The following is a 13,398-nucleotide window of genomic DNA, read 5'->3' as shown; positions in this document are numbered from 1 at the left end:
GATATTTGAAGGAGAACTAAAGGAAGTGAGTATGTGAAACATGAAAATATTGAGGGAAGAACATTTGGGGAAGACAAGAAGAAGGAACGGCAAGCACAAAGACCAGAAATGATTATGTTCTTGGCATGTTTGAAACAGCAAGAAGACCAGTGTATTTGAAACAGAATGAACAAAGGGAAGAGCAGTAAGAAATGTGATTAAAGAGACAGGCAGATATGCATGGTGTTCTGGACTAAGGCCAGACTTTGGAACTCATTTATATGGATGGAAGTGATTAAAAGACTGTGATCAAAGAAACGACACAATCAAACTTTTGTTTAGAAAGCATCACTCTATCTGCTATCAGAGGAATAGGTCATGGAGAAGTACTGAGGCAAGAAAAGAATCAGGATTATGAGTTAGGAGCATATTCCAATAATCTAGATAGAAAGATGAGGGTGTTCAAGACCACAGAAGTAGGTGGAATGGAACATGGAAACGATGCTACTTGCTGATGGATTGAATATTAATTCCAGAGAAGAGGTGAGGTTGACTACAAGTTTATTGGCCTAAGGACTGGGTGAATCATCTAAAAAAAAAATGTCTACAGTTCTGGGACTGGTAAGCATAGGTACAGAAGAGAATTTAGAGGATTGTAGTATATCCGATGTTATGTAATACTGTACATCAGTTTAAATGAGTAGACTAGAGCTACATGCATCAAAAGGTATGGCAATAAGGATGATCTAGTAGCTATCAGAGAAAGAGGATACGTAAGCAGCCCAGAGAATATGGAATCCTATGCATAAGTGGAGGAGCTGTTCTTAGAAAAGAAAAGAGATAATAACCCTTTCGCTGAATAGGAAGGAAGTGTGTAAAGTATATGGGTACAGCTGCAGGTAGCTTGATGGATTCTCTGGTGGGAAAACGAAAAAGGTTTTTTTTTTTTCTTTTGAAAATGAGATGAGGTCATTAGTTAAGAAATGAGTACCAAGGAGCACTCAGAAGAAAGTACGGTAGGACTGTCTCTTAGTGCTGAGTGCTCATTTGAGATGAATAGTCATAGCTCTGAAATGAGTACAGTCGGCAAGGTGTTGGCAAGGATGAACCTCAAAAACATTATGCTAAGTGAAAGAAGCATCGTATGATTCCATTTATATGAAATATCCAGAATAGAGAAATCCATGGAGACAGAATGCAGATTGGTGGTTGCCAGGGGCTGGGAGTAGGAGGGAATGGGAAGAAACTGCTTAATGAGTAAGAGGTTTTAGTTTGGAGTGATAGAAATATTTTGGAACTAGATAGAAATAGTGGTTGTACAACATTGTGAATGCATTAAATGTCACTAAATTGTTCACTTTAAAATGGTTAATTTTATTTTCTAAATAAAATGTTAAAAAGAAGAAGGAACTGAATTAAAACACTACGTAGGAGGAGAGAGACATACTAAGATTAGCTTCAGGTCTCAGGCCTGTCCCAAGGACGAATATCCTGTTAAAAAGGAGCCATCCACCTAATGGAAGTTGTAGCTTTGCTGTTAGCTTTTTATACTTCTAAATATGTATTCAAATTTTCCCTGTTCCTTTACCATATCGAGGTTTTAAAAAGTAAGATAACCCATGACGATTTTATAAAATGCATCAAATTCTTTCCCTATGATTACGGAGTTGAGCCTCTATTTGCAAAGCAGCAGTACCCAAACGTCAACTCAAGTGTTCTGAATATTAATCAAGAAACTTGATCAGGCCCCAGGTATTTTTGGTGCAAATTTCCAGAAATACAAGTAATAAAGAACACAAACTTGGTCCTAAATTAGCTTGCAATCTCGAAAAATGAAAAAAAAAATCTTGTCTCTCATCACTTTTTTCAAAACTTGAGGAGGAGGAGGAGGAAGAGAAGGAAAAGAAAAATAAGAGGAATAAGAGAAATAAAAAGGACCCCCCCCCAAAAAAAAAAGAGGTGGAAGAGGTAGAGGTGGAGGACGAGGGAAGAGGTAGAAAGTAGAAGGTGGACATGGAAGTTAAGGAGGAGGAGAAGGACGAGGGAGAAGAAAAAAGCGGGGAGGAGCAATAAAAAGAATCAGCAGAAGCAGCTGGCAGGGAGTGAGTGGACAGTTAGAGTTAGTCACATTTGGGGTTTTGCCAGGTGACTCAACAGAGGAAGAGCAGGGCATGATGGTTCAGAAAACCTGCAAGGCAGTGGCAACAGTGGCTATGGGGCAGGAGCCTGCGATCTAATCTGGATAAAGAGAGAAGGAAATAGTGAGAAAACATTCTTCTTTCTCCACATCCAAGTGAGAAGTATTTGTCTCCCAGGTTGGAGAATGCTTCTAAATATCCATCTCCCACCTGCTTCCCAGGATATCTAAACGTTTTGTTCTCAGTCATGATCAGGGTCTAATTACATATGCTAACCAAGTTCATGTTAACACAGCAAGTTATAGCTATTTCCTGAGAAGCTGCATGGACCCAGAAAACTAGTCCCCAGTTTTCACACCTAGCCTCTCATCTTCCCTTCAGCGGGACCTGTGGATGCCCAGGTAGCACTGGAGTCCAGAGAAAGGCCAGCCTTATCTGCCACGAGAACAAATGCCTTACCCACACTGGGCAGCCAAATGTGTCTTGGGTTTAAAGAAGATGTTCTTTTCAAATCATTGAAAGTAGGTTAAATAAAGAAAATGGCACGACGTTTCTAAGTAAGTCTTTCTAATTCATATATGAGGCTCATATCACAAAATTTTACTATATTGATTTTTTAAAAAACTTTGTTAAAGATAAACTGTATCTTACCAGCAATCCTTGTCTGTGAAACAGAACTGGGCTCCTGGATGCATTCCTTCAGGGTAGTAGGCACTTCTCTGCAAATCTACCGCATCAGGACAAACAGAAAGAGAAGAATACTATATAAATAAAGATGACTGTAGTTCAAAAGAAGAGGTGTTATTCTGAATGGCAGCTCTGCTACTTTTCCTCCCCTAACCACCTAAACTTCTGGCTCTACCTTCACTCTCCACTGCAATCTTGTTTGAGCCCCTAACTCCACTGACATTGCTATCAAAAACACCAACCAGTCCTTAGCTGTCCTGACCCCTGTGCACCAGGTAATGCCATCCACTCCTCCTCCCTTGAATTCTGTTATTACTCTGCAATTCTGGCTTTCCTCCTAGCTCTCTGGCTGGCTGTCCTGAATTTGCTTCCCCAACTCCTTTTCCTCTGCCCGTCCATCAGATACCAGTATCCTCCAGGGTAGGTGTGTTGCTCTTCTTGCCCTTCACCCTGGGCTCTCTCTGAGTCCTGGTTTCCAAAGGTTTCAGGAATCAAATGGAGTTTTGAGAGGCTAAAGACTGCCCAAAACATATCTTCAGTCCAGCCCTCTCTGTGAACTAGATATTCAGATATGTCCAAATCTGAGTTCCTTATCCCTATCTTCCCTGACACCCATTTCATAAACTCTACTGAAGATTCTAACTAATCTTTCTATATCAATTCTTAGGATCACTCCATCTATCTCTGTAGTAAAGCTACAGCAATATTTCAAAAATATGACTTTCCTCTGCTTAAAACCCATCAATAGCTGCCCACTACCCTCAAAGTGGTAGATTGTTCGCAACATGGAGCTCAAATTCCTTGTGATGCACAGTGAGGCCCCCAGGTTCTCATCTCTGAGAACATCCCTCAGCCTTCCATTCTATAGTGGGCTACTTCCTGGACCTATATACACTGTGCTCATTCTCTGTCTCTTCTAGACACTTTCATTTGCCACTTCTCTCTACACTGCCCTTTCCCTCATTCTTCACCTGACCAATACTTATTCATCCTTCATAAATTAACCGGAATGTGATCTTTTCAACAAAACCTTCCACAGCTACCCCTCAAAGCCAAGGAGGTGCTCCACCTTTATGTGCCCATCACTACCTGGATGTTATAATTGCTTGTCTGCTGGTCTCATCCATGATAAGCTCTTTGAGTTAGAGGGAATGCCACACTCTTTAATGCATTCCTATCTCTTAAAATGATACCTGGCAGAAAGTGAGAATCCAATAAAAACCTATTGAGTGAAATGAATGACTGTATGAATGAATGAAATATCCCATGTTAGAATTTCCCAAATTATGTTTGTTGAGATTTTCTGCACAATGAGCATTGCTGGTCTTAGACATTCATAATTCACCAAAGTGAATTATATTAAAATCTACATGAAATCCTGCAATAACCAAAGCTCTAGCTTTGTCTGACATAGTGCACCCAAATTAACAACTGTGCCCTTTTCTGCAGAATACCCACTGATACCCTTCGTGTTAAATAAATATGTGTGCTCCGACTGAATATGGACAACCTTTCTGGCAAGTGACACGGGACCTAACGTGTCTGGAAAGGAGTGTAGGGGAGAGAAAGCAGCGGATATTGTAGGAGAGACCACAGGACGCCAGGCCATGAGAAGCCTTATAAGCCAAAAAAGCATTTTGGCTTTCACCCTGAGCAAGATAGAAAAACATTGGTGGACTTTGCTCAGGTAAGTCACTTGATCTGAATTATGTTTTAACCAATCATATTGGCTGCTTTGTCTACAACAGAATAACAAAGGGCAAAGGAAGAAGCAGGGGAGATGAGTGGGGCAGCCTTTGTAGTCATCAAGACAAGAGATGATGGCAGGCTTGAAACAAGTTAGTGGCAATGGGGGTTGTGAGAAACAGTCAAATGTATGATATTTTTTGACCTAAGAAGAGTTGAAAGAATTGTAGAGGAAATACCTAGGTGCCCTCTGACATCTACAACTGTCAAACTTCTTCTACATTTGCCTTATCACACGTAGCCATCTGGCTATCCAATAAACCATCCATCCAGTAGATATGTATCTTGAAGGAAAAGCTGCTAATGGTGACTGAGGTATAGTTTTTGGTTTGGGGGTTTTCTTTGTTTCTTTTTGTGATAGAATTCATATACCATAGGATTGACTCCAATATTTCTGACTTAAGTAATAATAAGGATGAAACTTCCATTGACTAAGGTGGGAGATGTACATTAAGGCACAGAAGGGAGAGGGATATCAAAAGCTCGATTGTGTATGTTAGTTTGAGGTGCCTATTAGACATTTAAGGAGAGATGTTGAGCAGGTAGTTGCACACACAAGTTTAGAGTATGGAGAAAGGTCCAGACCAGAGATACACATGTGTGAATCACAGTGACTCAACAGGCAGTGATTCCCAATCAGAGAGACCAGATCAATAAAACACCTGCATCATTAGCTATAGGATAATGGCTACCATTTAAAGAGGATGAGAGATAAAATGGCTGATATGGAGTCCATCCAAACCAAGGACAGAGACATATCCATTCAATGTCCTATATAGACCTCACACTCTGATATGGTATGTACCAGGTCAAACAAAAAAGATATCTATGACTTCATCTACTTTTAACTGTTTCAATGGCAAAAAAAAAATAATGGTAGGAGGGAAAGATATCTTAGTTGTATTTGTAGTCACATGCCATTACATTTCACTGGAACCTATTAAATATATATTTAATGAAAAAAATCATTGAAAATAAACATACATGTTTGAAAAGTCATGTGCAAAATCAGGACGCTATTTTCTTTCTTTCTTTCTTTCTTTTTTTTTTTGAGACAGGGTCTCCCTGTCTCACCCAGGCTGGGGTCCAGTGGTGTGACTGCAGCTCACTGCAACCTCCACCTCCCAGGTATAGGCAATTCTCGTGCCTCAGCCTCCCAAGTAGCTGCGATGTGTGCCACCACGCCTGGCAAATTTTTGTAGTTTTAGTAGAGATGGGGTTTCACTGTGTTGGCCAGGCTGGTCTCTAACTCCTGGACTCATGTGATCCCCCCATCTCGGCCTCTCAAAGTGTTGGGATTACAGATATGAGCCAACAAACCCAGCTCAGAATGCTATTTTAAGGTCTTCATTTTCAGAATATAATCACTGGAATTTTCTTACCTAATTCCAACATATATTCATTATTTAATGCAGTATATAATGTATAAATCCCCTAGGCCAAAGAGTTCTGTATAAAATAAAAAGTATTCTTCTAGAATATATGCCTCTATGACAGATAAAAAATATAAACATTAGTAAGCTTTAGTAAAATTCGCCCCATTTGGATATACTTGAAAGTAAAGCAGTTACATGATCCCACATCTCTGACAACAAAATCAATAAATATGAGAAATGTGTGATAGTAACTTTATACACACCTTATTCCATGTCATATTTACAGTCCTTAAGCTTTCTGAAATTTTATCCCTTTCAGGTAAACTCAGACTTTTATCTGAAAGCATCTCCAATTCAGTTCTATTCAGCCATTTGAGTTTTTCAGCGTGTACTTCCATTTCTTTAGTTAAGTCCTGGAGAAGTTAAAAGATAGGTGTGGTTAGAAGGTAGTCAGATAAGGGAAAATTCAAGAATTGTATTAGAAACCTTTTTGGTATTATTACAAATGTAAATTTCTAATTTGTTAAGTGAAAAAATAAACCTATAAGAAGCTTAAGCTCATGCTAACAAATGATAACTAAGAAGGGAGTGAGCACATGCCTTCCGTGTGTATTTTTGCACTCCCGTGCACAAACGTGCTCTCTGGTACTCACTGTCTCTTAACCGGGTCATATATTATTTTTACACTGCTAATTTAACATTCTGTTCTTATCTCCTCCTTGCTACTCCATCCATCCTAATATACTGTCCCACCTTTTCTAACTCTCCTCAAATTGTTTACAAAACAGACATTCCCAAAAAAACTATTGAAATTTTTAGATAAAAAAGGAAGCTTGTTAGATATTGTCACATTTTAAAAAGAAAACTTAATATATGTTTCACAAAATATTTTTCATCATTATTCAATGTTTCTTTCTGAAAATGCTTCAATCATACTCCTTTATAGACAAAATCTCTGATTGAATTAGTAAGTAACCTTTCACGTACAGCACATACACTTTTATGCTTGTACATGTATGAATACACACTCATAATTTCTTTTTTTTTTTTTTTTGAGACAGAGTCTCGCTCTGTCAGCCAGGCTGGAGTGCAGTGGCAAGATCTCGGCTCACTGCAACCTCCACCTCCTGGGTTCACGCCATTCTCCTGCCTCAGCTTCCCGAGTAGCTGAGACTACAGGCGTCTGTCACCACGTCCGGCTAATTTTTTTTTGTATTTTTATAGAGATGGGGTTTCACCATGTTAGCCAGATGGTCTCGATCTCATGACCTTGTGATCCACCCGCCTCGGCCTCCCAAAGTGCTGGGATTACAGGCGTGAGCCACCGCACCCGGCCCACAATTTCTTTTTTTAAATAAAAATGTGAGCACATTATGCTGAGTGTTCTGCAACAAGTATTTTAATTCTTAACACAAAAAATAAATATTTATGAATACAAAATTTATGGATATTTGGATATATTTATACATCTATCTATGTATGAATTTTTACAGATTATATACATATACAACTATAAACAATACTTGTTAGTTGCAAACCAACAAAGAAAATCTGATTAATACAACCATGACACTAAACCTATTGCAAGCTGCATTTTGTTCCTCAGCAAGTCACTCCGATAATTACTGATTATTATCTATAAAGTTGAGTTTTGCAGCTTTATAGACAATAATCAGTAATTGTCTTCCGAATCTAAAAACAAAAACGAAATTTCATAGCCCTATTGTATTTTAAAATGATAAGGTCAGTTTACAATATCCTAAAAACCTTTGGTCTAATACTGACACCATAACAGTTTGTTCTTTTTACATAAGTGAAGTTTAAGCTCTGCAAGACCAAAATTATAACTGCTCTTTAAAAAATAAAAGATATTCCTCTTTCAAGTTCTCCACATTTACCAAAAAGTACAAAGTTTCTTTTCCCTTTTCTTCTTCAGACATGCAATATGTGATTCTGAAGTATAATGTTCGGGCACCAAAAGGCATATAGACAGAAATAAACAACTTACTCTTAATTCTTGCAGGTTTTCTCCCAATTCGGTGGTTGATCTCTTTTGCATAGCATGCTCAGCCTTTGTTAACCAACAGATAATCTCATCTAGCTGATGCCTGTACTCCATCACCTGCTTACTTTCTCCTTTTAGCCTAAAAGAATATATTATTTAAAAATATTGAGGAAAAACTGCCTAATTAAGCAGAACCTTACATATTTGCTTTGGATATCCTGACTAAATATTTCCCAAAATAAATAATTTCTAACAATTATTTTAATATATATTTTTAAGTGAAACAATGTATATATTCTACAATATAAAGATTGCTTAATAATAGACCAAGAAGCTTTTTTCCTTAGTTAAATTCAAAACCATTGAAACTAAAGAATATTATCTTCCCTCATCATAAAAAGTTATGTAGAAATTGAATACAAAAGCCTTTTTTACAGTTAGATAACACTCTGCAACGTAATGGAAATTTTTTAAAACATGAAAAATGTCTTTATCTAAAATAATAGGGAAAAAGCATAATTCTCTTTGAGTGTTTCACGAATATTGAAAGGAATCATTATATGACATGTTATCACATTAGGTGGTAACTATTACTCTACTTTATTCATAGGACAAAAAGAATAAGAACAAAGCAAGGTATCAAGAATGGGAGAATCTTACAAGTATTAGAGAAGACAAGAAACATGTGAATTTGGCTTGTTTATTAAAATAACTATTATTATATTTGAATATAGCACTAAGTTACAAAAAGAGATATAGAAAAAAACAAAGCAAAAATTTTAAATGATGCAAGGAAAACAGTCAAATGAATATAAAAAAGGAACTGCCTCAATTAGATCTTTATAGTGTTATAAGAATAACATTTATAAGAATATAAACCATCTGTCAGAAGAGAGGAATATGATTAGAACTCATATGACAAATAAGATTATGTGTTTTTTAAAAGAATTTGAAAGCTATTAAAAGCCTGGTGGTATCCTTATTTTTTAGCTGCTATAATTAACTGCTGGTTTAAAAACTGAATGCAATTTTTAAATGAATTATATTATATCATTCCTAATAAGAATTTATGTTTTTACAGCTAGGAGTTTTCATTTTCAATCAGAAAAGGTCTAACATAATCTTGCAATACATGTAATAAAATATTAAATCATACTTATATATTTAATAAACAGCCAATATACGATGTATAATGTTTAAAAAAATGAAAATCACTACAAAATCATAATTTTTAAGTATCCATCGAGAAAGAATGCTGCTTTAAGATTAAAAATAAATAAATACAGCAATAGCACTAATTACTAAGACTAAAACAAGTAATCTACCCTCCATAGTGAAAAGTATTTAACTTAAATAACAACTTTGGAAACACCCAAAATACTATTATAGGCCTTTGTTTCCAAAAAAGGGTTGAAATTTCACTTTCCAATATTTCAAGATCATGACTAATTTAGTACTTTGAAAACAGAACTATGAAGGAAACTAGCATTATCAAGTGATTTCAATAAGATATATTTGAGTCACCCAATATTTTCATCTGCAAATTAGCTAAATATAATCTACATTTTAAATGTTACCCCCAAGAGTAAAAACAAATTATAAATTCATGTTCTAACAGAAGATAACAATTGCTCACTAAGGAATAACCCACTGGGTATGGTGGCTCATGGCTGTAATCCCAGCACTTTGAGAGACTGCGGCAGGAGGATCACTTGAGCCTAGGAGTTCAAGACCAGCCTGGACAACATGGCGAGACCTTATTTTTACAAACAATTTAAAAATCAGCTGGGTGTGGTAGCACACACTTTCAGCCCCAACTACTCAGAAGACTAAGGTGAGAGGATTGCTTGAGCCCAGGGGCTCAAGGATGCAGTGAGCTACGATTGCACCATTGCACTCCAGCCTGGATATCAGAACAAGGCCTTGTCTCCAAAAAAGGGAAGAAATAACCCCACAGGTTGCTGAACTATGCAAATACTTAACTACAGGCACTCAATACAAAAACAAATTGAACTGTGTGATAATTCTCAATGACTTTTGTTAACAATATATATACAATCTACCCAAAATGGTCCCAATTTAACATAGATTACAAACCTAAAGTGAAGTTTAGCATTAATTTATGAAGACAAATATTGTTTTAGTCAAAATATAAGCTGTTGGGGAAGAGATTCATTATTATTTTCACTTCCAAAAAATGAGTAAAAACATGTATTAGCTTCACCTTGTTAGTTTTAGGAGCTGTAATTACCACACTCCACATAGATCTATCTTTAGAAGAATTTCTGCATTTATTGTTAAAACCCTCCCAGCAGGTACATGTTTTTCCTTAACAAGGTCTAAGAGAGGATAGGCACAGTGGCTCATGCCTATAATCCCAGAACTTTGAAAGGCCAAAGCCAGCGGATCAACTTGAGGTCAGGAGTTCTAGACCAGCCTGGCCAACATGGTGAAATGCCATCTCTACTAAAAATATGAAAATTAGCCAGGCATGGCGGCAGGCACCTGTCATCCCAGCTACTGAGGAGGCTGAGGCACGAGAATTGCTTGAGCCCAGGAGGCAGAGGTTGCAGTGAGCTGAGATCATGCCACTGCACTCCAGTTCTGGGCGACAGAGCGAGAATCTGTCTCAAAAAAACAATAAAGGTCTAGGAGATAAATCATTTCAAGCTAAGCCCCTCCATGCAAACTGAATAGTATGACATATAAGATCTTATGGGACCTCATTTTCCAATCCTTCCCCTGGTCATTGAACCCTCCTCTCCTTTCAATCCTTTGCAGATCTCTCACTCGACGATGCCATTCATGCCTCCCACCTCTGCTGTTTTACTTCTTGTGCCTAGAAGGCCCTCCCTAGAAGAAATTTATAGCAAATTGCTATAAATGCTTTAAAACTCAGCTTCGGCATCCTTCCTCTGTGACACTTAAATTCCACAGCCCATCACATCTGCCTCTGTGACACTCTATTTTTTTAATGATGTTTTCTTTCATCATTTTCTTCTTCTTAGTCTTTGAGTTCCTTAATCATACTTCTATCTTCAGTGCTAAACATAGAGCTCAATAAATATGGATCAAGTCATTAATCAATCATTGGCAAAATTCAGCAATAATATGCTTAGAGAGTAAGTTCTAAGCTAACTTGCTTTCATAAGAAATAGATACTTCATGTGTTTACTATGAATAGTCAAGGCATGTACATTTTCCAAACACTACTGCATTTAATCCTCATGACAATCCTCTGTGGTGATATCATAGTTCTCATTTCCAGAGGAAGACACTTTGGCCAGAGAGTTCTGCGCTCTTTCCAAGTTTGTACAGCACAATATTTGAGAGCAAAAGACAGCACGATCACTTACTTTCTATAAGATCTTGGACAAGTTACTTAACCTCACCTCTCTTAGCCTCAGTTTCTAAAGCTGTACAAGGCCTAACAGTCCCCTAAGAGGTGAGTTGTGACTCCCAAACAAGGCAACGTGTGCAAGGTACCAAATACTCTCTCTGCCATGTGGTAATCTCTCAACCAAACATACAGATTATTATTTGTCTCTTACCAAAACACACAAAATAATAGATTTTTTAAATGAAAAGCAACTGTATGTCACATGATACTTGAATATTTTAGGTTGCATAATAATACTGGACTTGATAAGTATTAGATTGGTCTTTCACAAAATGATAGCTGATCACTAAAATATTTCATCAACAGAGTTAAAATTAACAGAAAAAAAATATCGTGGAGTTTTTAACCCTAAATTACCAACAAGAAACAAACAAACAAAAAAGATCATTAATGACAGAATATATGAAGCAAAGTAGAAATCATTCATAAATCTTGACTGTCTCAGAAAATAATGTCAAATAATTTTAAATATGGAAAGTGTCTATAGTGTTGAGCATTATATTCCTTGGTAATCAAACAAATTTGCAAATGGAAGATGCCCAAATAAAATCTGAGTCATTGTTACATAATCTGACATAAAAATTAATAATACTATATTATATTATATTATAGTATTATATTACATAGATGAAGAACTTTATTATTTGCAAAGCATGAATAGAACACAACATTTGACACTAAAACAACTTAGTGAGACAGATTACTAAGGTAGGCTCAGTCAGGAAATAAGCAAAGGGAAGGTCTGATCTTGAACCCAGACCTTCAAACCTGAAACCTGGAGTTTCAGTTATTTCAGCTACTTTAAATTCCCATCATAATCACCATATCATAATAAGCAGTCGTAAATAAAAGGAATAAAGGTGTTTGATTTTTACATATATAGTATTTGAGTAGAAAAGTGAGACTTTATGGACAGCCTAAAAATACAGGAAGGGGGAACGTGGGCAGCGGAGGTCTTAAATGTCAGTAAAATTTCTATTATAATGTCAAACAATAAAAGAACTCATTGGATTGTGCATCTTAAAAGATTCTATCCAAAATATGTTCACTCCTGTGCCTGCAACAATCATAGCTAAATCACCTTGGCTGCCTATCCTTCACTTCTGCAACAATTGCATCCCAGCGTTGGTTTAAACCTGCCAGTTTGTCTTTCAAGAAGCTTCCATCTGCCTGGGAGAGTTTCTGCACAATCCCATCCCCAGTTCGATTTAGTGCTGCAAAACTGGGCTGGTGGCTGCTGATGCCTTCCTCAAGTTCCTGTAACAGAGCACAACCCAAGATTAATTTCACTAATAAGTAAATGATTCTGAAGCAATGAATCCACCCAAGTATTGTGGTATCAGTTTAAGTGTGAAAGAAGCAAATTCCTGGAAAGATATTTTATGTTAAAAAAAAAAAAGGCATTTTAAAACAATTTAATTACATTTCAATGAACATGCTAAATGAAATCTATTTTGAAATCTAACCCACCCCCATGAACGTCATCAGGCAAAACAGAAGGAAATAGGGCAGCTTAATGACTAAAACAAATAACAGCTGTTTACATAAAGCATAAGTATCAATCATGTTTGAAGAAAATGAATTGCTCATCTTCTTTCAAACAAGTGCTTGAAGGCATTGCTTTAAAAAATCATATACCCCAATATATCCTTATATCCTTGTGTCCTACCATATACAAGTAAACCTAAATGTGCATTTTACTAAGATATTGCTTCACTGGTTGATATGGTTTGGTTGTGTCCCCACCCAAATCTCATCTTGAATTGTACCTCCCATAATCCCCACATGCCATTGGAGGGACCTAGTAGGAGGTAACTGAATCACGGGGGTGGTTACCCTCATGTTGTTCTAGTGAGAGTGATCTGATGATTTTATAAGGGACTTTCCCCCTACTTTGCTCAGCACTTCTCTCTCCTGCCGCCATATGAAGAAGGACATGTTTCTTTCCCCTTCCACCATGACTAGACGTTTCCTGTGGCCTCCCCAGCCATGCTGAACTATGAGTCAATTAAAGCTCTTTCCTTTATAAATTACCCAGTCTCAGGTACGTCTTTATTAGCAGCATGA

General features: G+C 37.0%; 1 protein-coding gene across 8 annotated transcripts in view; it reads right to left on the bottom strand.

Annotated features, from left to right (window-relative positions):
- UTRN (utrophin) overlaps positions 1-13,398 on the bottom strand; it is a 573,989-nt gene that overhangs the window by 307,825 nt on the left and 252,766 nt on the right. For all 8 annotated transcript variants that reach the window (XM_063724628.1, NM_001372253.1, XM_024247835.3 and 5 more), the window contains 4 exon segments: positions 12,413-12,588; positions 7,935-8,070; positions 6,190-6,339; positions 2,769-2,844 (listed from right to left, as the gene is read on the bottom strand). In XM_063724628.1, coding sequence (XP_063580698.1) covers positions 2,769-2,844; positions 6,190-6,339; positions 7,935-8,070; positions 12,413-12,588 — 538 coding nt within the window.

The sequence above is a fragment of the Pongo abelii genome, chromosome 5, assembly GCF_028885655.2.
Source record: "Pongo abelii isolate AG06213 chromosome 5, NHGRI_mPonAbe1-v2.0_pri, whole genome shotgun sequence".
Classification (NCBI taxonomy): Eukaryota; Metazoa; Chordata; class Mammalia; order Primates; family Hominidae; genus Pongo; species Pongo abelii.
Note: the sequence above shows the minus strand (reverse complement) of the source record. Positions and strands in the feature narration are given on the sequence as shown.